The following is a 22702-nucleotide window of genomic DNA, read 5'->3' on the forward strand; positions in this document are numbered from 1 at the left end:
GTTGAAGCTGCCTGGAGCTGTCGGTGAAGAAGTGAGCATTACATTCAGTGCGCTGCTGCCTCTCAGCGTACAGAGTAGACCAGCCTGGCTACAAAAAGAACCATTTCGGCTTCACAAAAACGCATATTTGTTCTTGTTACGCTACAACGCAGTTTGGATTTTTTCTAAAGGACCACATTAGAAGAACCGAGGACGTGCGGGAGAGATTGGACACTCAGCCCCATTGGTCTGCCTGTTAGCTGTTTGCCCTGAGAGTTATTTTCTGCAGTCCGAGGAACCATGAGCTTTCTTTTGTGAGTTCTAGCTGGACGATGAAAGTCTGATTTATCTTGTCACTTACCGGTCTATCGGGAAAACCCCGGTGTTGCTACACAGCTAGCTTAGCTGACGTTAGCTAGCGATGACATAGTGCGGGCTACGACTACATCCTGGAGTCGCCTCCGAATGTCTGATGTGATTCGCGTTGATTTCTTTATAGATTATCTTGTGAATCAGTAATCGGCATCAGTTGCAGATTAATTGTGATTTAAGAGTAATTAGTGTCATGTATTGCCTCAGATTTTTAGTCTAGCTATCACCGGGCTCAGAGCAGATTTACCTGAGAGGGATCTCTAGTCTGGCCCGGATATTTGCTGGTATGACCGCTTTGTTACTGTGGGCAAATCTCGCCCTGAAGTTACACAACTCATTAATAATTCTCCCACCTAATGATCTATCAAAGCAGCGCCAGTGTATTATTGATCTTTAACTAGCTACTCAAAATATGTCTGTGGATAAAAAGGAGCAGGAGAAACATGAAATGCGCCTTCTCATGTCTTTAGACAGAGAGTGACGTTACAATAGAAGCTGAGGTAAAAGCATAAGCTCCTAAAAGCATTTATCACCCAGGTTTGTAGTTTTCTTAAGTTATGGATGACTCAGTTTATATTTCTGACATTTAATTAAGCTGCACAGCTTTAAAATCATCTCCACTAAAAGTCGATTCAGACAGATTGGTGTTGATTATTGATAGATAATGGGGGAAATCTTTTAACATGTAACCAACCTGCCATGTTGTGACGACTCTCAAAAATTCTTGTGTAATGGCACAGGGAGAAACTGGATGCAGTACTTCTCCAAATGGCCTCATTAGTCGGTGCACACAGAGAGACACTGTTCTGGCCCCATCCCTGATTCTTTCAGACCAAGCAAGTCGACTACAGCTCAGATCATTTGTCAGCTTCGTTTTTAAAGAGCTGACCTAGAGGCCCTGTAAACTCATGTTTAGTCGTCATATCTCACTACCTCATTAGTTATTACACTATTTGTCTTTGTCTTTGAAATGTGACTCAGTGGAAACCGTTCATCCAAGACGTTCAAGCCCAAGAAGAATATCCCAGAGGGTTCCCATCAGTATGAGCTGTTGAAACATGCAGAGGCTACACTGGGAAGTGGAAACCTGCGCATGGCGGTCATGTTGCCTGAGGGTGAAGACTTAAATGAATGGGTCGCAGTCAACAGTAAGTACTAAGTTTACCTCCTTCCCTCCTCCTCCCTTGATACACCCCTTTTGTTTCAGATTCCTGGATGAGTGACTTAACCTTCACATGCCTTTTTATTTTTCCGTCAGTCTTTTCTTACCCTTTCCACTTACATGGTTGCTCAGCAATCCTGCTCCTGAAATCTCAATTAATCCACTTCAAGAATCAGTTGAGAGTGAACTATCAAGGCCTACGTTCTTGGCATTCGCTCTAAGAACCATGAGCATTCATGCTGGAAAAACCACTGTGAATGTTAAATAGACTTTGTCTGTGCTGTGAGAGCCTTGTTTACTTTCCTCTAAACCGAGACAAATGGCTGGTCAGTGGAAGCTTCATTTCCTCTCAAATCAGAGTCCCTGTTGGGATAGAACTGTTCACACAGCTATTTAAAACCCATTTTCTACAGAAAAACATTGAATGAGTAGGGTTTCAATTTCTTTCAGTTTCTATCTGACTTGTATTTTAAACCGGTATAATGCAGATTACAGAATATGGGAGAGTTTGCATCATTAAATGAGGGTTGTTGTTGATTGACTGTTATGAGGGTGATGGTATTTATCCATTGTTTTCATACAGTGTTTAATAACTGCACCACAAACTCTCTTAGATTAATTGCAATGTAGTGGTTGTATTCTTCCGTTTCATAAAAGGTCAGTGGAAATGGATGTGTATCAGTGTCAATGCTACACAGGCTGCTTGAAATTGCACAATAAAGGGAAGTTAGACTAAAAATGCGATGAGCAATAACTTCTCCCACCAGCAATTTAAATGACTTTCCACATGATTTCAGTTCACAAGCAGCTGTTCACTTAATTTTTTGTTTTTATTTTTATTTTTAATTTGTCTTTTATGGGGCGTGTTGGCAGAGAAAGAGAGGGAATTGCTTGCAACAAAGGGTCCCAGCCAAAATCAAACTGTGGAGCTTATTTTGGTTGCACTTTATTTGATCTAAAATGCTTTACAGCTTATTCTCTATCACCTGAGGCACATGTGAAAATTTACAGGCCCTGATTAGTCCCCTTTAATTATTGTCAGATTTTCACCCAGCTATGAAAACAAAAGGTTTATGCTAAAATATCTCTAGAGAGGTTGGACTAACCCTAATCAGAGTGATGTGAGCTGGTATCACCCTAAACAGGACCTCAAACAAAACATATGCTACAGCAGCTGTCCAGCATGTATTTTTTGAGATTTGAGATTGGCAAATAGAGCACTAACACTGCCAACCATTTAAACTGATCTCTTTGAATGATGGAAGGCCAGAATTGGCTGAATGCCCCTGGGAATGAGTGACAACAATTTGTGCCAGATAATTGGAGTGCACACTGGTCTATGGTTTGGACTGGGCATTAAAGTGGGGTGAGTGAAGAACTGGAGAAATGTGATGCCAGCTATTTGTACTGGCACACAAGTTGTTTCATCTAATGTGTGCTTGATTTGTGGTCTTTTTGCATTTTTTTTCAGCTGTGGATTTCTTCAACCAGATCAACATGCTGTATGGCACGATCACAGACTTTTGCACTGAGGAAAGCTGTCCAGTCATGTCTGCTGGTCCTAAGTAAGTGTATCACTGTAGGCCTGCAAAGTGCCAAGCTGTTAGAGAAATGATAGATCAGTTAGTCGTCTTAATCGGACAGAGAGCCACAACCCAAATATGACACAAGATGAACACTTGTTGTGGTAACACCCACCACCCATATCAGACTCAGATCATTCTCAGTGGATGTTTTACATGCTAGTATCTCATGGGAAAAACTGAGATCACAAAAGTTGAATTAAGTTCTGCACAGTTAAAGAGTCCACATGAAAGTGATGTGTTTGATGACTTACGTTATGTGGGAATGAAACTAAAAACAGAAATAGTATTTTGTTGTATATTAAATAATGTCAAGAGATGAATGAGTGTAACTCCAGGTCTAATCTATGTATGCTTTCAAATATAATATTGTCTGTAGGTATGAGTATCACTGGGCTGATGGAACCAACATCAAGAAGCCCATCAAGTGCTCAGCTCCTAAGTATATTGATTACCTCATGACCTGGGTGCAAGACCAGCTTGATGACGAGACACTTTTCCCTTCAAAGATCGGTGCGTTATGGTCCATTTCTTCTGTCCTTTGAAGGCCACCTTTTCTTCATGTAGTTTTGATGTTTAAAAAGAAAAAGGTGTAGACTTTAGATACATGCCAACACTGCTCTTAACACCTAACCTGCCCAGAGCTTGTGCTCTTTAGGCTGGATGGAGCTTTAATAGAGTTGGATGGCAGCCAGTACAAGTAAATGTGTGATGAATCTCTCAGTACACCTCAGAGGACAAAGCCAATGACTAAATGTGTTCCCTTGGAGTTGGAGAATTTGCTTCATTGTTCACAATCAATAGATCTGCCACCGGTGTTGATTCTGTGCCATCCAAAACTGGGGGTCGTTCATTGCCATTTCTCCAAAGTACAGTTAGAGGTAAAAAAAAAATAATAAATAAAATACTCCTCATGGTGATTAGGTGGAATATCAGCCACTAACCTATTATTATTATTTAATCCCTCTGGAGTAATGATGTTTGGTGTCCTAATGGTGTGTTTACAAGGTGAATATCTTTAATCAAAGATTACCACACCCTGTCAGTCATCGGCTTCCTCTGAATCATTGATGTTGATTTGGTTGGTAGATGTCTGTGCACTGTGGGAAGAAGCAGACAGCTTCTGTACTCTGCAGCTGTTCAGTGAATCATAGCAGAATGTGGTGTGCAGTTCTTCTGTGATCCTGAGGTGGAGAGAGCAGTTGTAACATTGTCAAAATTTTCTCTGTACAGCCAAACAATTGATGCACTTTTACCACGAGGTGGTTCCATGTTGCAATCATGATTGGTTGCACTTCCCTGAAGTCATGCTGTGACGTGCCTGTGAAGACATTTACAGTCTTAGAGAACAAACTGTAATGGAGCTGCTTCTGACTTGACTGTGCTGAGCTTGTTGAGCTCAGTGCATGCCTAAAGAAACCCAGCACACTCTGTAAAATATTAAGGATTATTTAAAGTGTTTCCATCAAGTCTTTTGCTGATCCTGATCACTGGCACATCTTGATGATCCAACTGATCTGTACAGCTTTTCTTTCTTGCCCTCTATACTTCCCAAGGTGTCCCCTTTAAGCGAAACTTTATGTCTGTGGCGAAGACTATTCTGAAGCGCCTGTTCAGGGTCTACGCCCACATCTACCACCAGCACTTTGACTCCGTCATGCAGCTGCAAGAGGAGGCCCACCTCAACACATCATTCAAACACTTCATCTTCTTTGTTCAGGTAAAAAAAATATATATATATCTCATGATATTTGAATATGAACTATTAGTATATTAGCACTAAATGTAGCATACAGTGGATAGTCTGACGGTGTTGACTCCTTTTTCCTTTGTCTTGTTCAGGAGTTCAACCTCATTGATAGGAAAGAGCTGGTCCCACTACAGGAGCTGATTGAAAAACTGACAACCAAGGACAGATAAACAGCAGTGGAATCCTTATTTTATTGGTCTTCTAGTTTTTGCACAGATACCCACCCTACCCTGGCTGTATGTATGCAGTATATACTATATTTCCATTTGGGGAAATGTTTTTAATAAGGCCAGGAAGAAGGAAGGGTCTTGATAGGTTTAAGGCACCAGGACTAATGCTATCAGGGATTATAGACTTAATTGAATAAAACACAGAATCACATATTAAAGAAAATGGTTTTAGCCATATGGAAAAATCCCCAGTGTTCAGTCACAGCTTACATTTAGGATTGTATAAATATATGTTTGTTTGTTTTCTATTAGATGGCACAGTGCATTTTCACCTGGGTTTCTGTTGACACATGGCACTTTTTGCTCTTAGATACCAGTTTCTGAGTCACCCACAGACATTGTGTAAGCAAAGTTGCTGTTTTATAATAGAAGGGTTTAGTTTGTGTCGTGGCAAGGAATGAGGCCAACCTTTTACAGCAACATCTAGTTCCTTAATTCATTAAGCTACATAGATGGAACTGGGTTGCGGTTTGCTACTATTAATGTGTATAAGACATCTGTCAATACAAAAGAATCCTAAGTGCCTAGCATGGCTCATAATTGCCCTATATCAACAGTGAGGACTGCAAAGACCATATACCACTGACATGATTGACTCAAGATTAAAATTTTTACTCCACCTCCCTTTAAATATTTTTTTTGGTTCTAAGTTCCACCTTTTCTACTTGTTTGAATTGTTTTCTCTTTAAAACCATCCTACTCATCACTGGAATTATTTAGTTAGACATCCTCATTCCCAGTGTTCTGTGCAACTTATAAATGAATGTGTTGAAGGACATAGACATGAGGATAGATTATTGTCTTTTTGTAGCAGGGACTAGGAATTAACTAAAATTTAGTGTTTTCTAGTGACATGTTCCTGTATTCTAGTTTTCCCCTCAAAGTTTTAGTAGTAACAAATTCTAGAAAATGTCTTAAAAGGGATCAAAAACCTTTAATTGTATATAGATGTCCACAAATAGAAGTAGAGACCTGTTGTCACCAGCTTGACTGTTTCAAAATACAAGCATTTACAATTGGATTTAGCTGCATCCCTAGTCTCACTAGCCATAAAGCACTTTGACCAGTTTTCCTGACCTCTTTTGCCTGAATGTTTATATTGCATAGACTGTGCTTTACAAGAAGCTGTGTCATGTGACCTATCACATGATACAGCTTGCATGAATCATAGTTGTTTCCTCCCTCATATTTCCCTAAATGAGCGTTAAATCGCTTAACATCCCCCAAAAGCTTCAGCTACAAGGCACAAGTGACATTTTTACGCTTCTATATGATCTGAGTTGTTTGTGGCTGTGCTTCAAACGGCAGATGCATGTACCCCTCCCTAGTTTTAAAGTGTAGTTGACTATGCAATAATTGAAAACACTAAAAGGTTTGCCTGTCGGCTCAGTCATACTTTATATCCAGTGTTTAAAAAGTGCTTCAATTCTGGTGTATGTTTTAAAAATAGAACACTTTCTTATGCAGGTTTGGTTTCAGAAATGGTGACATGAACATTTTATATGATTTCCTATCTGAAATTTGTTGGAGCGGTGTGATACTTCAACACACACACATGTAAATACAGATGGTTAGACCTGTCTTAAAAACAACTTGCAGTGAGCATGGAGTGGTAGCTTTTGGTTAAAAGAATGCATTGAGTCTTTTTAGAGGCTGCTTTCCCACCCCCATTTGGATATTTGGACATTACAAATCTTTGTTTTTATTGTTGCATATTTTTTCCCACGTCCTTAGCTCAGTATTATGAATGTTACTGCTCAGCAGGTATCTGAAAATGTAATAGAGAATCAGTCATCCTGAAAGCATCTTGTCCTTATGAAATGCCCGTAACATAGCCTGTTGCCTACACTTTTCTTCCTTGACTGTAATAATTGATGAAATGTTTGTAAATAATGGCTTGATATGGGTTTTCAATGCTACTGAATTGATTTATGCTATTTACAAAGCAAATAAAGGTGGTCTTGACTCTTTGAATGAATTCTGTATTTACCATGTACACTGAGCTCAGTGCACCCACCAGTAGAAAGTACATATATTGAAGTAGTGTATTTAATTTTAAGGTACCCTATTTTATGCTACTTTGTACATTTTGGAGGTAAATGTTGTACTTTTACCTGTATTTTAGAGTAACTAATTAAGACTTTACACAGTAAATGTATAATTAGTTTACAAAGTATTTAGTCCGATTAAACCAGTTAAAATTAAACCTACTTCTACCGACTAGTCTGCTTACATGTTTATGCAACAAAGCACTTATAAATACATGTGTGAAAGTACAAGTTGGGTACTTAAGGCGTTTTTTTTGTTTTATTTCCAGGTACATTTTAATATACAAGTCATTTGAATACAGTGGCTCTCAATGTACTTTGCCGTAACAATATATACACAATGTGAAGTCTTTAGTGAAACAAGACAAACTGCTGCAGCCGCTGCCTCGTGGGCGGAGACACATCTGGGCGAGCCGGCGACGTCTGTTACCGCCAAACTCAAAACAAGGAGCCGCAGCAGCTGCAGCATCTACTTTTAATTAAGCCTTAAGGTCGGGACTTAATAACTCGCTGGAAATGTCTTTGACACCGAAGAGGCCCTGTCCGGATTCAGTGAACTGCTCCATGAACGACTCGATGGAGAAGAGGATAAAGCGGATCTCAGTGGAGGGAAATATCGGTGAGCGCCAAAAAGCGACATTTGACATAAACCTGTACGATAACGTGAAAGTCTTTAACAGCTGGTGTCGGCACATGAAACTGAGTGATAGCAGCTGCAGTTTAACTTCATTTGAATTGGTTCATTCTTGTGTTTAGCGGCGGGGAAATCTACGTTTGTGCGCCTTTTGGAGCAGGAGGGCGCGGACTGGGAGGTGGTACCGGAGCCCATCGCCAGGTGGTGCAATGTCCAAACAGACACCAGTGACTTCGAGGTACAGACACAGTGTCTCTTCAGTTTGCAACATTCATCCTGTAGTGACCTTCATTCACAGGAAGTGCTGCGAAGTATCTGTTTGGCAGGGATGAATTGTATTATGCTCCTTCAGAGAAACATGAGCCTCTGAGTCTCTGGCCTTTCACTGCCGCTGGTTCAACATGCGCACAGTGCACATGTTAGTCTTCTTCATCTGTATTTAGAGCGCAGCTGCCATGTGCCCATATATGTGCACCACTACCGTGCACCCAGAGGACCAGGCAGTCCCTCTCCAGACAGATGATCATGGAGGCAAATGTGTCTCAGCTCTCATGCAGCTGCAGGGCCTATGACTTCCATCTTTGTTTTCAGTGGCACATACTAGACCAGTATTACTGCTGGTGCTTTCTTTATATATTGGAGCCAATGTTGGAAGCATTTAAATCTAATTTAGTATAATTTAAACAAGTGACTTAATATTAAAAAAAAAGTAAGTAAAATGTATTTATATAGCACCTTTCACAGACGAGTCACAAAGTGCTTTACAATAATACAAGTAAAACAGGTGAAGCATACATGCAATCAAATATACAACACTGAATATGTGCTATGCATTCAAAGCAGAGTTTAAAAAAGTCTTCCTGCACTCTACCATGTGCTGTGATGCAACAGGAAGTACCCAGTTTATATACAGTTTTAAATTCATCCTGTTCCTAACATCCTAGGAGCTGACCACATCTCAGAGGAGTGGGGGGAACGTATTGCAGCTCATGTATGAGAAGCCGGAGAGGTGGGCCTACACTTTCCAGAGCTACGCCTGCATCAGCCGGGTGCGTGCTCAGATCAGGTCAGCCAATGGGAAGCTGCGCGACGCTGAGAATCCGGTGCAGTTCTTTGAGCGGTCCATCTACAGTGACAGGTATCAGTGATAAAATGTAAAAACACTGATCCGGTTCTTTTAATACGGGTTTAAAATCTGTGTTCATTCCTTGTCCTGTGTTCCTCATGTTCCAGGTACATCTTTGCAGCCAACCTCTATGAGAATGACTGCATGTCTGAGACCGAATGGTCCATCTACCAGGACTGCCACACCTGGCTGCACAGCCAGTTTGGCAAGCACATTGAGCTGGATGGCATCATCTACCTCAGAGCTTCACCAGAGGTTCTCTCCTTAGTTTCACATCTAAATAGAAAGAGTTAGCTATTAAAAATACTAGTAATGGTCAGCATGCAACATTAAATTGAAATGACCCTGGACAAAGAAGTCAGCTATCTCTATCCTGTTGGTGTGTGTGTGTGTGTGTGTGTGTGTGTGTATAGAAATGTTTAGATAGACTGCGCCTGAGAGGCAGAGAAGAAGAGCAAGGCATTCCTCTGGAGTATCTGGAGAAGCTCCACTTTAAGCACGAGAGCTGGCTGCAGCACAAGACCCTGACGTAAGCAAACACACACACACACTTGCATAGCTGGAAGCTGTATGTATTTCTGTTGTAGAAACAGATTCAGCAGAATTTTTCATGACGTTGTTATGACTGATCCTGTGTATTAGGGAAAACAAGAACCCGTTCATGCAATAACCTTAAGGCAACTAATGGTAGCAGTTTGTGATCCACATGATCTGCATCTACCACATGAATGTGTTTAAGAAGTGGATGAGCCTGGAAGTAACTAGAGAGTCATGCAACATGATGCTGATTCCTGGATATGAACTGATCACTAACTGCACGGCCCATTTCATCTCCGGCCCACAGCACAGACTTTGAGTATCTCAGTGATGTTCCAGTCTTGACAATAGACGTGAATGAAGAGTTTAAGGGGAATCATCTCAAGCATGCTGACATGATTGAGAAGGTGGGTGACATTTAATCCTGTTTAAAGATTTGAAATAATCCAGTAAAGCTTCTGGATTCGTCTCAGGACTTGGAGCTGAAATTGCTAGTCATCAAACATTTTGTCGGCTTTTTGTGAAGTGCCCACCATTAATCCCACATGCGGGCTGGTTCGGTTCATTATGTGACAACCCATGAGCTGGATTACCTGTATTTAAGTATTTTCAATTCATGCTGCTTTATACTTTAACTTGATACCGAAGATAAATATTGTAAAAAGGCAAAGGTTTTATTTCTTACCAACTCACATTGTTCTTCTTCTTTTCCAGGTGAAGGAGTTCTTGAGCACTCTGTAAAGATCTCATGATAGAAAGTTCAAGTGCCTTTAAGAAGAAAATGTGGATGGTATATTACTTTTTAAAATTAAATGACACAATTGTTTTACTACAAAATCATAAAATGATTTTTTTAGCGCTGTTTCTTTATATGTATGTTGTGTATTTATTAGTATTGGTGTTAAATGACAATAAACATGAAATACTTGAAATAATTGTGGGTGTTTTTGTTTTTCTAATGTCCAGCAGCTGTAACGTTGCAGATTGATTGTTTTGTGCACATTCCCGTGCGCGGCTCTTTAAAACTCCCCCAGAAGATGTCGCCAGTGTGCGCAGCCTCAGCCACAGTTACTTTTGACTGCTGAGCTTACCTTTCCCTGTTAGCTCCAATAGGATTTGATTAAAACTACCTGAAATAGATGCTTTAATTTCTACTTCTAATGCCTCATAGTTACAGAGTAGAGATCAGAAGGCAGAGGTGAAGCTCCTCTACTTTCTGGTGCACAGAGTCGTAATTGTGAAATCACTTAAGTCCAGTTGATATTTAAGGTTTTGTTGCATTTTGCAAAGATCAGAAAGAAATGTTCATGCTCTGCAAGTCCTCATACAAATTGTTAAAAATGATACTGTGGGATTCAACTATAGAGCTTCTCACATCCAGGCACAAAAAGTCCTTTAATGTTCTTTTTTTCACATTACTGGATCCGCTGAATGTATAATTTGTTTCTCCAAGGTACAAAGTGAGCAACAGAGAAACCATTTGTCAAGTCAAAGCGGTAAAGTGGTGCACCGCCCTGGGCAACTTTCTGACCTCCACCCCCCGGTGGCGTCATGCAGGAGGAGGGATGGCACTTTAAATATGGAAAAAGACACGCTGCGCTCTCAGACTCTCCAACCGCCTCTACAGGGAAACAGATCGAGCCTTTTCTCCCAAAATGTTACCAAGTCGCGGTCTGATTAAGTTTAGTACGATATGAGGACTGAGCGTTACCTGTTGAACTTGATTTGTAGAGTCGAAGAGATCATTCCAACAAGATAGCTCCAGCCCCTTGACTTGGTTCTTACTTTTATCCACCTGAAAAGCGAAGTGAAGGCTCCCAAACACTGACCACCAGAGCAGCTTGACCTGAGCAGAACGACTGCTGGACGCCAGGCGGGCCACCTTCACAGGCGACGTTTGTCATCATGAGTTCTGAAAAGAGCAAGTAAGTTTGTGAACGCTTTGCTAAACGCAGCTGGCGTGGGATGTTTCCCGGCCAGGTGAAGAAGTGCATACTAGTCATCATGGGAATATCATTGTCATTATCATTATCTGAACACGTTTATGGCGTTATCCGGTGCCACTGGATCCATTTCTGTGCGTAAATGTGGTCTATCGGGCGCATCTGGGTTTGGTTAGCCACTCGTGTCTTACCTTTATAGTGTATTTACGTGGCTTTACATCACTTTGGGAAATAGATGCATTCATTTGCGTTGCAAGCTTGGCTCAACAACGCAGTGTTGCCACGGTGCTGCGGTTATGGCCACTAATCTATTTCTTAAGAAGCTGTCACTATCAATTAGACAGATAGAGGGAACGCAGGCCAAGTGCTGCAGCTCTTGTCTGCGGTGCAACTTGATGAATAAAGTTGTGTTTGCCTCCCACACCATGTGGTCGATGAGCTGACACCCCCAAAGCCCACACCGAGACCGGGATAGCTTGCGTCCACATTGCGCCTTAACGCAGATGTCAGAGCCGCAACGAGTAAAGCTCAGTGTCAAACACGGAAATAGCCGCATGCAGTTGGAGCTCATCAGCTGCATTCTCATCTGCAGCCAGTGTGAGGTACTTAACTGAGTCTCAGCTTGAACATCCCAGTAGTGACTCACGTTTTACCAACACTCATAGAATGACAACCAAGAGGGACCCGCAGGGAGGATTCCTCAATATTCAACTACTTAAACTTCATAGTGTGTAAATTACAGAGCTGTGGCAGGTGTCCTCTATCACCTCTGTCTGATCTGCATACTGAGGCATGTTTGAATCATCAGCCCATTTTATGTGCAAACACACTAAAACTAAAATTTTCCTTTCCCAATGTGCGGGTTTCCTGTTGTGTGTGTGTTCATTTGAAGATGTTACTTTAGATCCTGGGCTCTGCGATGGACATTTCCTACTATTTTCTGATGTTTAATAATAAAAAAAATGAGTCAAATAATTTCTTTCTGTATAACTCACCCCCTATAGACTTCAAAGTGGCTATAAAAAGTCTGTACTTTTCTCAGAGGTGGATTACACAGTCAGAGGCATATGAAAAGTTTCTATGGAGGTATTATTTCTTTAGCTTTAAAAACATGGAAATTCATTGCACCCATTGTCCATTGTTGTGAATTCAAACTGACCACAGCCTCTATTCTCTCTGTTAGTGGTGCATTACTAATGTTTTACAGCCACTTTCAAGTCATCATGGTTGAGTGTGTAACCTTTGTGTGGAGTATGCTCCCACTTTAAAGCTTCTAAATCATTTTTATATGGCTTGTTTGCCCTGAGTGTGGTGGGACACACCCTCAAAGTGAATCTGGCCGGTGGGAATAGGTGCGTCATTCTGTAAAGAGATGGGGATGATCCCTGGTTCTGAACAGCTGATCCTGACTCTGCACGCACCCGCAGGTTTATCCAGCCTCATGAGATAACGAAGAACCAAAGCAGAGTCAAAGTTCACCATCACCAGGTGGATGCCGCCTGGTTGCTCTGTCCCTCACCTAGGCTTTTCTTTTTGTAATGAATTTATTTTATTAAGCGTGCCAAGACAAGATTATAACAGGTGGCAAAAGAGATCGTGAATACAATATTTTTACAATAATGTGAAATTGAGGGGACAGGATCTCATCTGCTTTATGCTTTTGATCACAAAACCCATTACATTAACTAGAGAGTAAGTCGGCTAAATTTTGCTGACTAATGCTGAAGAGTAACTGTATTCAAAACAGGAATGCTAAAAATCCTCGTCTGCATCCTGGACGTCTGTGTATCACCTGTGGCATGTTTGTCAGTAGGTGACTCCCTACAGCCTGGTCATAGCCAGGAAGAAACCTGCAACACGAGCTTCCTTTTCGCTGCCCTGTGTGGTTAACGAAGGCCTTCTGTCTGTGTTACATGACCTGCCTACACACACAAACTCTCACACACACACACACACACACACACACACCATCACAACATCACAACATCACAAATACTGGTTGTTCCATGAAGACAGGGTCCTCCCCACATGTTTACAGTGTTTGTATAAGAATAAATTAAAATGCACACAAATGTTTCTCAGAAGAAAGTGGCGTGACAGAAGTAGCTCTTTGAAGCTGGTGGCATTTTCTGTAGCTCTTTCATGGGGGAACCAAGAACACAAAGTGCAAGCAAAGCAGAACATGCACAGAATCTGTAGCTAAATGATAGTGTTGACCTGCTCCACACAGTGTCATGTAGGACTCGACCTCTCTCTTTATAAGCAACAGTGGACAACAAAACGGGAGGGCACCGATGCTAATTACTGTATGAGTATTGCTGATAGACATGGCACTATGCCTGGCTGCTCCACATCATTTGTTTGATCTTGGAGCTGGTAGTTCAACATTATGTTTGCTATCAGCGTTATACCTCTGCTGCGCTCAAGGACAGATATCATATCCACTGAGGGAATTCAGATGAGCTTGCAGGGCAATCAGAGGAACAAGATGTATCCTTCCTGACTTTGTTTATTTAGCACTTTGTGTACACTGCTCCCATCCCCTCATTCATCCTTAGTGGAGAATTGTTCATTGGCAAATGCCATTGACATTCTTGATATACATCCACAATCAAATATTTATCCTTTGGTGTTTAGTAGATCTATTCTTCAATTAGCCATGGTAAATGAACTCTTAATTTGACACTGACACGCTCATGTAGTTTTGGAACATTTTAACAAAATGAAGGCCAGACTCTCTTTTAGTTATTTTTTTATAATGAAGCCTCACTAGAAATGAGACAAAAACATAAAATGGTAGCTTCAGTTTCTTTTGTATTTGGGAGCACAGGTATATCGTTTCCTTTGTACTTGCTTTGGATAGAAGAAAGATTGGGTTTTCCAGGGTGTAAACCGCCTTAATGACCTGGATTATTCAACACTATGGTGGACTGGAGGAGCCACATTCCTACCAACCTTCCAGGAAAGTTGAGACTTGATGATTAAAGACACATCCAGATCATGTAGCCTTTGGAAAATGGAAGTAAATGTGAGGCCTTCTTTGTGTGCACTACACGTCTCAGTATGACTGTTATTTATAGTGCAGATACATTTTGCTGCAACAGACATACTGTGCAATTTATACAAGGGGGAAAAAAGAGCTGTTATTTAATTTATTCATGTTGTGTGCAGCAGTGTAGGTGGATGGGAAGGTGACATTTTGATTATATGTGGGCGATTGCTGTAGCATCAGAAACGTTAATGCACTGGAAAGGTTTGCCACAGACTGATTTTAAATCCTTTCTCTGCTCTGTTCCTCCTGTTTTCAATTATTCTGATTGAATTTTCCTCTACAAAATATCACATTTAACCCCAGAATAACCAAGTTTAATGGTTAAAGTCCAGAATGATATTGATATTGCTCTCACTACCATGTCTTTTTTTTGTTGTTGTTGTGCCACTGTTGTTTCACTGTTATTACTGAGGGTTGAGCTTATTTAAACAGTTTTTCATCTAAATTAATTTGAGAATTTGGGTGTGTCATTAGTTCACCAGGTCATTTTAAGTATATTGTATGTAGTGTTTCATGTATTTTACAAACTGTGGAAATATTAGGTGGGATGATGATGATTTTGAGGGAAGAGCAGAATGTTATGCAGTCATCCTTGTTAAATAATTGATCCTTTTTCCCCGTAGAATGGAGGATGAAGCCGTGTTGGACAGAGGAGCGTCCTTTGTTAAACACATCTGTGATGATGAAGTGGAAGGTAAGATGAGTGATCGGTATGTGCACATTAACTAGCTGATAAGCTTGAAGTTATCCCTGTCTCTCCCTGCCTACTCCAATGTGCTTCCAGGTGAGAAGTGTAGTTATTCTTGTAGTATGGCAGCGAATTATGACACAGAAGATGAATAATATCCACTTTAGCCTGAACAGTGATGACCCTGGTTTGGTGCCCCGAGCTTTAACTCATATAGTGACCTGATGCACAAATTGTTTTGTGTTGGTGGCATTAATGCATAATCAGGGTCAGGCAATTTCTTCCATCTTCCCCATATGCCATTGCCACCTCAATGCTGGTCACCACTGTGCTTAACATTTCACTACAGGAAGATGTTTCTTCAAGTGTTGTAATCCTGTCCAGTGCCAGAGCCACAAAAGAATTCATGTTTAGGCACCCACATGGATTTACTGTGACTTCAAATATTTCACAAACAACATTCATGGGTGCACACAACGAGAACTACGTCAGAGTGTCTGGCATTATGTCAAACTGTTTGTGTATATTTAGTATTAGTTATAAAACCTTTTGCTTCCCTGTGCATTGTTCAGTGTGCACTTTGGGTGTATTTTGGTTTCTACAAGGAAGCAAGGCTAACCACAGTGAAGTGTGAAAATGGCATTACAACCTGCAAGACGCGTGGAATGCATTGTTCAGTGGAAAAATACATGGTTGCTTCAACGCTGAAATGCTCAGCCAATCACCTCATTTGTTGAGTTTTCTCTCTTCCTCTGTCTCTCTAATTATTTCCTGGAGACATTACATTATCATTTCCTGTATGAGGAAGTAGTTGGCATTTATTTTATTTCACAGTGTGGCTGACTAATGGCTGACTATATAACTTCTTGATTGGAAAACAAACCAGCAGTTGTCACTAAACAGCTTTAACCTCAGCACATACAAAAAACCAAAAAAAAAAATTAGCCAAAGTAGCAAACATTTCATGCTGCCTTACACCAGATCAACAGGTCTTCACTGTTTTTGTTTGGCCAGTTGTGCAACAGGTTACCAGCATCCAGGATTAATGTGACTTCCTTTTAGCCATTGGTGTGATCTGACCTGTACTGCCTGTGTTGCATTGTCATGTGGCAGGGCACCACACCGTGTACATTGGCGTGCGTGTTCCCAAGAGCTACCACCGGAGGCGACACCACAGACGCAAGTCTAGCCACAAGGAGAAGCGGGAACGAACTGAACACAGCACGGAAGGATACAAGTCTGATGGGGAGAACGCAGATGAATCCACGACAAATATTCTCAAACCTCTCAGTGAGTTCTGATGAATGTGACCACTTAGAAACATCATCCTGTGTGCAGAATATAATTTGTGGGAGCCACTTCAGTAATGGATTAATCTTTCTTGAGATGTTGATTAAAATGTTGTGTGACATCTAACAGCACAATGCAAAAAAAAAAAAAAAAAAAGTCTGTCAGTGTTTCTGTGGTTAAGAATCTATTGTATTTAAATAGAGCAGGGGTGGATGGGTGGGCTTGAAGCCAAAATAAAAAAAAAAAAAAACATAACAAAACAGGAACCTATATTCGGAGGGTATGAGGTATGGGAGCACTAATCCTAAAATGATACTAGATTGTCTTAAAGTGTGACCTTGACTATTAACACAAGACTCACTCATGCAATACAGATTAATAAGAAGAAAACAGCTGAAAAAGCGACATATCAAGATTACATGTTAAAGAGGGTAAATGAGGGTATTTCTGAAGTAAGGTGGGGTTTACACAACCATAGTACTGAGCAAAGCAATGCAAGAACAAGTAAAGATCCAAAGTCAAAAATCATCAATCAAAGAGTATTTGGAATCTGAGCTAATAAAGGAAGATCTACAAATAGCACTAAATAAATTAATCTAACACCAGGAGGATTTTCTGCTATAGGAATTGAGAAAAGTGGTACAGTAGAGGCATTTATCCCAGTATTATATTATAAATTATGGCGTATTGTAATCCCCAAAGAGTCTTTAGAATCAAAATTGATTTTTGCCTGTTTTTCTGTGGATTTTTTTTAACATGGTAACACATGGGAATAAATTAAACCGACAGCCTCTAGAGGCACAACACCATGATTTTTAGCACTAGTGCACAGTAAATGAGCCATATAATTGTGTGGGAATCTTCATGTTGTGTATTTAAGTCTTGATGAAGGCTCTGTACCACCAAACAAATCTCTTGGGTGGTTATTTATTTAAGTGCATCAAACATTGTAGACTGGTTAAAAGCTATTTGCAAGACATACAATTATCACAATACTGGAATTCACCTTAAAATGGCATAGCCTGGAAACTGGCACAGTGGGAGTGTATTTACACACTACTTTACTGCTGATGGAGGTAACCATTAAGGTATCAAAATGGGTGGAAGATGGTGAAAGAACAGGAAAGGCAGAGATTTGCCTCCCAGCTCACAGGGGAGTGCGTGGACTATGGCAGAAGTACCACATACCTGAAGGCTGTAAGGATTAAGGTGAATTCCAACTATAATGAAACATGGGAGAAGTGAAAATGTAGTGCTGCTTATCATTAAAAAGAAAAGAAAGATGTCACTTGCAGTAGGGGCATATATTTGAGCAAAATTGAAGCTGAAACAAGTTTAATTGAATATCAGATACATAAAGAAACTAATAAAAATTCATTTGTCAGGCAGAGCATGAAAAATGGATCAGCTAGATAACTGCAAAGAAACGCTTGGTTTGGAAATAAAGTGTATTGATTTATCACAAGACTAACCTGGGATTTGTGGCTTTCTGAAAAGCAGACTCAGTGACTGTGTGGAAATGACTCCCTTTGGCTCAGGCAGCCTTAAGGATTGCAGCATTAACCGACCCTACTCCCTGTTATACACATTGCTTCATAATTTAGACTCGGGGAAGCTATAGCACTGTGTTGTATGCAGCACGGTTGAGACCGTTGGGAGGAATTTGCATCTGTTTTATCATCTGACAGTATTTTTATTTTTTTTACATGCAGCAGCTGTTACAGCCTCGTGTTGGACATATGATTGTTCACTCAGCATTTGTTCAGTGGTCAATTACACAAAAGTCTGTTTGGCCACATTGGACAGTATATATGATGAGGTCCATATAGATTGTTTTATTGGCTTCATCCTCAGCAGCTTGGATTCTTACACCACATGCAATCACATGTAGTGTTTCACCAATTTGCTGGTTTAGACTCCACGCCGCAGACAAGCATTTGGCTAAGCCCAGCATGCTGATCGCTCCTTGTACACTGTAATCCTTCTGTACGGCCCCTAACGTGCGCAGGTGTTAGGCAGCCTGTGTGCGTACTCACCCAGAGGTGCCAGGATATAAGAGTTTTGCTCACATGAATCTCTGTCTGGGTGTCATGGGGCCTATCTGATTACTGCATGAATCATGCCAGGTTTTGTTACAGAGCCATGGTGTGTTGGCAAACCCTTCAGAATACTTTAATTCCAAAAAGGGGAATTCATTTATACAAGCCACCCATTAAAATAAGTAATAATAAATCAAATAAATTCAGATTGGTATCTGGACTTATTGAGGCTTTTTTTTTTCTTTTTAACCTGATCAGTATTGGCCTAATTGATCACAAACCTAAGCCTGAGACATCAGTTGTTACATAGGTGTCATAAATAGACATTAGAATATGAAAACAGTCCACTTGCCAGTTGTAATACCTGTGATTGGAAGTAGATGGTAGTAACAGTAGTAACAGGTTAATGCTACCAAAGATTCGTTGCTACTGTGAATGTTAAAACATGACAAACATTACCATGTAAATACACACAGACTTATTGGTTGTTCATGCTTAGAACTGATATTTAAGCTGTGACTCAGCCAGTGTTGGGACAGACATGCAACCCAAGTAAACACAGAAACAGGTTTTAAAACGAACTGTGGCTCATTTCAAATGAAGAGCCTAACACACAGTCACGCAGACAGACACAGGACCCTGCTCTGGTCTCATCCTTCTGTATCGCTGTAGAAGATCTAAACTGTAAGCAGTTCTTTAAGGTTGAATGAGAGGGCACACAGTTTTATCTCGTGTTGAGTGCTGGGCCACTTCAGTAACTCCTGTAAAGATTTTCATTTTAACTTTTTATTCCTTTATTTAATAAATGGCTATAGTGCCCCATTCTAATTAGCCCTGTACTCTTTACTGTCCCTGCTTCCACCTGTCGCTCATTTTAATAACTAAAGTGCAGTATGGGATCTGGATTTGTCCCCAGGTTTGTGATCATGTTTAGAGGTAGACCTAATGGGGCCTATAGAAGCACATAAACCTACAAGCTATATAAAATGAGTCAGTGAGGTTGCTGGGTGCCAGATGACAAACAAACAGCTTGAAACACAACACGCACACACACTCACTGCATACAGAGCCCTACGCTTGTTGAAGGACTTTTGTGCCATTTTGTCCTCCTTTAAATGTCCTTCCCATGATGCTTTTGACTCTGGGAAAACCTTTGGAGCTGTCCATTTAAAGGGTGTGTGTAACCACAACAAAAGCCTGGTTTTCATTGATAACACCAGTTGTGAAACTTAAGCCTTGAATGCTCCTGTATGGCGTGAATGCTGTAAGCATGTGGCGTGAATGCGAGTTGCAGGTTATGCCTATCTGCCAAATGCAAAGTGATGGCAGAAAGGCTCTGTGGCCTTGAGGAAATGTCAAAGACTCTTGCGTTTCTGTTTCGAGCCGTGGGTGGATTAGGTTGTTTGCTGCCTGCTACACAATAATGTTCATATACTAGATGAAGAGACACCAAGTGTCCCGTATCCTAAAGCTGTTTCCATGTTTCCAAGACATTGATCTTGACCTTCATGTAGCTTAGTGGTTTTTGCCGCTGTTCCAACTGTACTATTTTAAAAACAACCATCCTAAATTAAGCTTGCGTGTGCTGTGCCAGGATTAAAAGGTTACAGGTACTGTTACCTGTTGAGGCATTGGCTTGTAGAATCCTGATTGGTAGAGTATTTCAATTGAAAGATGCATAAATAGCCCCTTGTGCCCTACCTCTTAACCTCAAATTTATCATCAGTTACGCAACTTTCCCAGAAGTGATAACAAAAATAAGTAGTTCTTTACACAAAAGATAACCCTTTACACACAGGATATCAAACACTGGGCTGTCGTTATAGTTGATAACTGAGAATGTATCGGGGTTCTTGAAGAATGCTGCCACTGTCTATAATTTCTGACAAGGACAAGTAAGGGCCAGACGACTATTAGTGTCAGTGCAGTTTTCACAGGTGACTCTGTTTACACAGGTGTTAGAATTAGAACATGTTTCTCAGAAGGAAGTAACAGTATGTGCAAAGGAAAGAGTTTTCCCTTATCTGGATGTGTTGTTAAATTTGGCTGGATTTTCTTCTGGCTTAACTCGCTCTGCTCTTAGCATGGTTTCAAGCAACAGATGTGTGTGTGTGTGTCTGTATGTGTGTGTGTGTGTGTGTGTGAGAGAGAGGGAGAGATTTTTTTTTTTTTTTTTTTTTTAATCTTCCTTTCAGATCAAAAACAAACATGCTATATAATGTTGCCTCTGTATATCTACACTGTTTGATATCTGTTTGATTTCACGTACTTGCTTGTGGAAATGATGACGTACAGTATATAACGCATGAATAATACTAATTAAACCAAAGTCATTTAAAACCAAGCAGCACAAAGTCAGATTATCTCCTCTAAGCACCATGTGTTCAGCTTCATTTTGGTTTGACTGATTCTGACAGATATTTCCACAATGATGTGACTTCAGCTGTTTACTATATGCAAGATCTGCTACTGCAGAGACTATTTCCTCCTCACAGGTTAATTCATGCATAACCAACTTAAGGCCTATATAGTCCCAGTTTGAGTAACTCAATAATTTTACATTGTTTCATTGCTTCAGTACAGGAGCTAGACCTTGGACTTCCCTCTTTCTCTTCACAGTTTCTCCAGCTGAGAGGATCCGATTTATTCTAGGGGAGGAGGACGATGGCCCCCTGCCTCCTCAGCTCTTCACTGAGCTGGACGAGCTGCTGGCAGTGGACGGGCAAGAGATGGAGTGGAAGGAGACAGCCAGGTGAGGCAGTGAAGTGAACGTCTTTTAAGCCAGACATGCTATATATCGCCCCCTCCACCCCTCCCCCACCGTCTACATCAAGAGCAATGGGCTGTGTAGTCAAAAACTTCCTGCTTGACAATTTTGGTGCAGTCAGCGGAACACAGTCCCTTTCAAATAATCACGTTTTCTGTGTCGGGAAATAGGCCGTTCTCCAGTGAACTCCCATTCTACTCTTATCTGATTGAAATTTGTAGTACCTGTTCTGTGAGACCAGGAAAAGGCAGAACCCCCCCCACATGGTCAGAACAAGACTTAATGTTATATTTAACTCTGGAGCACATCCAACATGGCCAGAGTGGCTTTTACATAACTTTTACACAAGCGCCTTCTTTTTCATTCTGGTAGAACAAACTGTAAGAGACAGTTTTCATTTTGCAGCTAAAAAGATATATATTCACAGTGAAAGGCTCATCTGTGTCTGCACAGTTACCTTAAAAGCTGAGTGCACAGGTAGGGCAAAGGCATAGTAACAGGAAATGTCTACAGTTAAGGTATGTTTTCAGACAGGTTTAGGTATTATCTAAAGTTCTTTTAAAATACACAATAATAAGTTATGCACATCTTGGTGAAAGATATTTATTACCAGTGTTTTGTCCTGTTCAGGAAAGGGAGAGCCAGTTTTACAAGAAAGGAACATGAATGAATTCATTGAGGTCAGTAGTGTGTGTTTTCAGTCTTCTCTCCCAGGTAAGGTGGCTGGTCACAGGCTTGTAGGCCACAGCCAGAGGGATACTCTATCCCCAGAGGAAACCCCATCCTCAGCTCTCAGGAGAATTGCTCTTTGTAGTGGTGACATTATTATTAAAAAGAACCCCTGTCCTGAGTCTTACCCTCCAAGCAAAGCTATCCATTTTGTAGTGGTACGTATATTCTGCAGTCATCTTTACTTTGAGAAATCTCTACGAGAGAGGGCTTTTTCAGTAACACTATGTTTGCTGCTAAGGTCCAGTACAATCCATTACTGTAGATCCATGCTAAAACTCCTCTTTCCTCTCCGTCCTTTGTTGTTCTTTGCCCAGATGGATCAAATTTGAGGAGAAGGTAGAGACAGGTGGCGAGCGCTGGAGTAAGCCTCATGTAGCCACGCTGTCCTTACACAGCTTGATGGAACTTAAATCGTGCATTGAGAAGGGCACAATCATGCTGGACCTGGAGGCCACCACGCTGCCACAGGTCGTCGGTAAGTGGGGGGGACTATACCCAGAATCAGCACACCGTTGGCAGTTTGGGTGGCTCCATGTTGATGTTCAATCTGTCACTCTAACAGAGATGATGACCGACAGCCAGGTTGAGACTGGCCAGCTGAAAGCGGACCTGAAGGAGAAGGTCATGTACACTCTGCTGCGGAAACATCGGCACCAGACGAAGAAGTCTAACCTGCGCTCTCTTGCAGACATTGGCAAGAGCGTTTCGAGTGCAAGTAGGCTGTTTTCCAGCCAGGAGAACGGTAATGGAAAACTTCTTTAAAAAATCTG

General features: G+C 41.0%; 3 protein-coding genes across 5 annotated transcripts in view; all 3 read left to right on the forward strand.

The window, feature by feature from the left end:
- The first annotated feature begins 25 nt into the window (after positions 1–25).
- On the forward strand, positions 26–7054 carry LOC113124537 (MOB kinase activator 1B). The gene is made up of 6 exons (XM_026297497.2): positions 26–293; positions 1333–1499; positions 2985–3078; positions 3476–3609; positions 4653–4816; positions 4939–7054. Exons 1-6 carry the CDS (start codon positions 280–282, stop codon positions 5014–5016), a joined length of 651 nt encoding a protein of 216 aa, XP_026153282.1. The 5' UTR covers positions 26–279; the 3' UTR covers positions 5017–7054.
- Positions 7055–7524: 470 nt separating this feature from the next.
- dck (deoxycytidine kinase) lies at positions 7525–10356 on the forward strand. Its single transcript, XM_026297569.2, has 7 exons — positions 7525–7743; positions 7881–7996; positions 8703–8896; positions 8992–9139; positions 9298–9413; positions 9729–9828; positions 10136–10356. Exons 1-7 carry the CDS (start codon positions 7641–7643, stop codon positions 10160–10162), a joined length of 804 nt encoding a protein of 267 aa, XP_026153354.1. The 5' UTR covers positions 7525–7640; the 3' UTR covers positions 10163–10356.
- A 610-nt stretch (positions 10357–10966) lies between these two features.
- Positions 10967–22702, forward strand: part of LOC113124357 (electrogenic sodium bicarbonate cotransporter 1-like) — a 28271-nt gene continuing 16535 nt past the window's right edge. For 2 of the 3 annotated variants that reach the window (XM_026297075.2, XM_026297074.2), the window contains exons 1-6: positions 10968–11346; positions 15040–15110; positions 16218–16394; positions 21053–21185; positions 22247–22407; positions 22495–22674. In XM_026297075.2, the coding sequence (XP_026152860.1) occupies positions 11327–11346; positions 15040–15110; positions 16218–16394; positions 21053–21185; positions 22247–22407; positions 22495–22674 (742 nt within the window). In that variant the 5' untranslated portion in view covers positions 10968–11326. Of the gene's footprint in view, positions 11347–15039; positions 15111–16217; positions 16395–21052; positions 21186–22246; positions 22408–22494; positions 22675–22702 lie in introns of all 3 variants that reach the window. The other variant, XM_026297076.2, reaches the window with a different exon arrangement.

This window comes from Mastacembelus armatus, chromosome 12 (assembly GCF_900324485.2).
Source record: "Mastacembelus armatus chromosome 12, fMasArm1.2, whole genome shotgun sequence".
NCBI classification, from domain to species: Eukaryota; Metazoa; Chordata; class Actinopteri; order Synbranchiformes; family Mastacembelidae; genus Mastacembelus; species Mastacembelus armatus.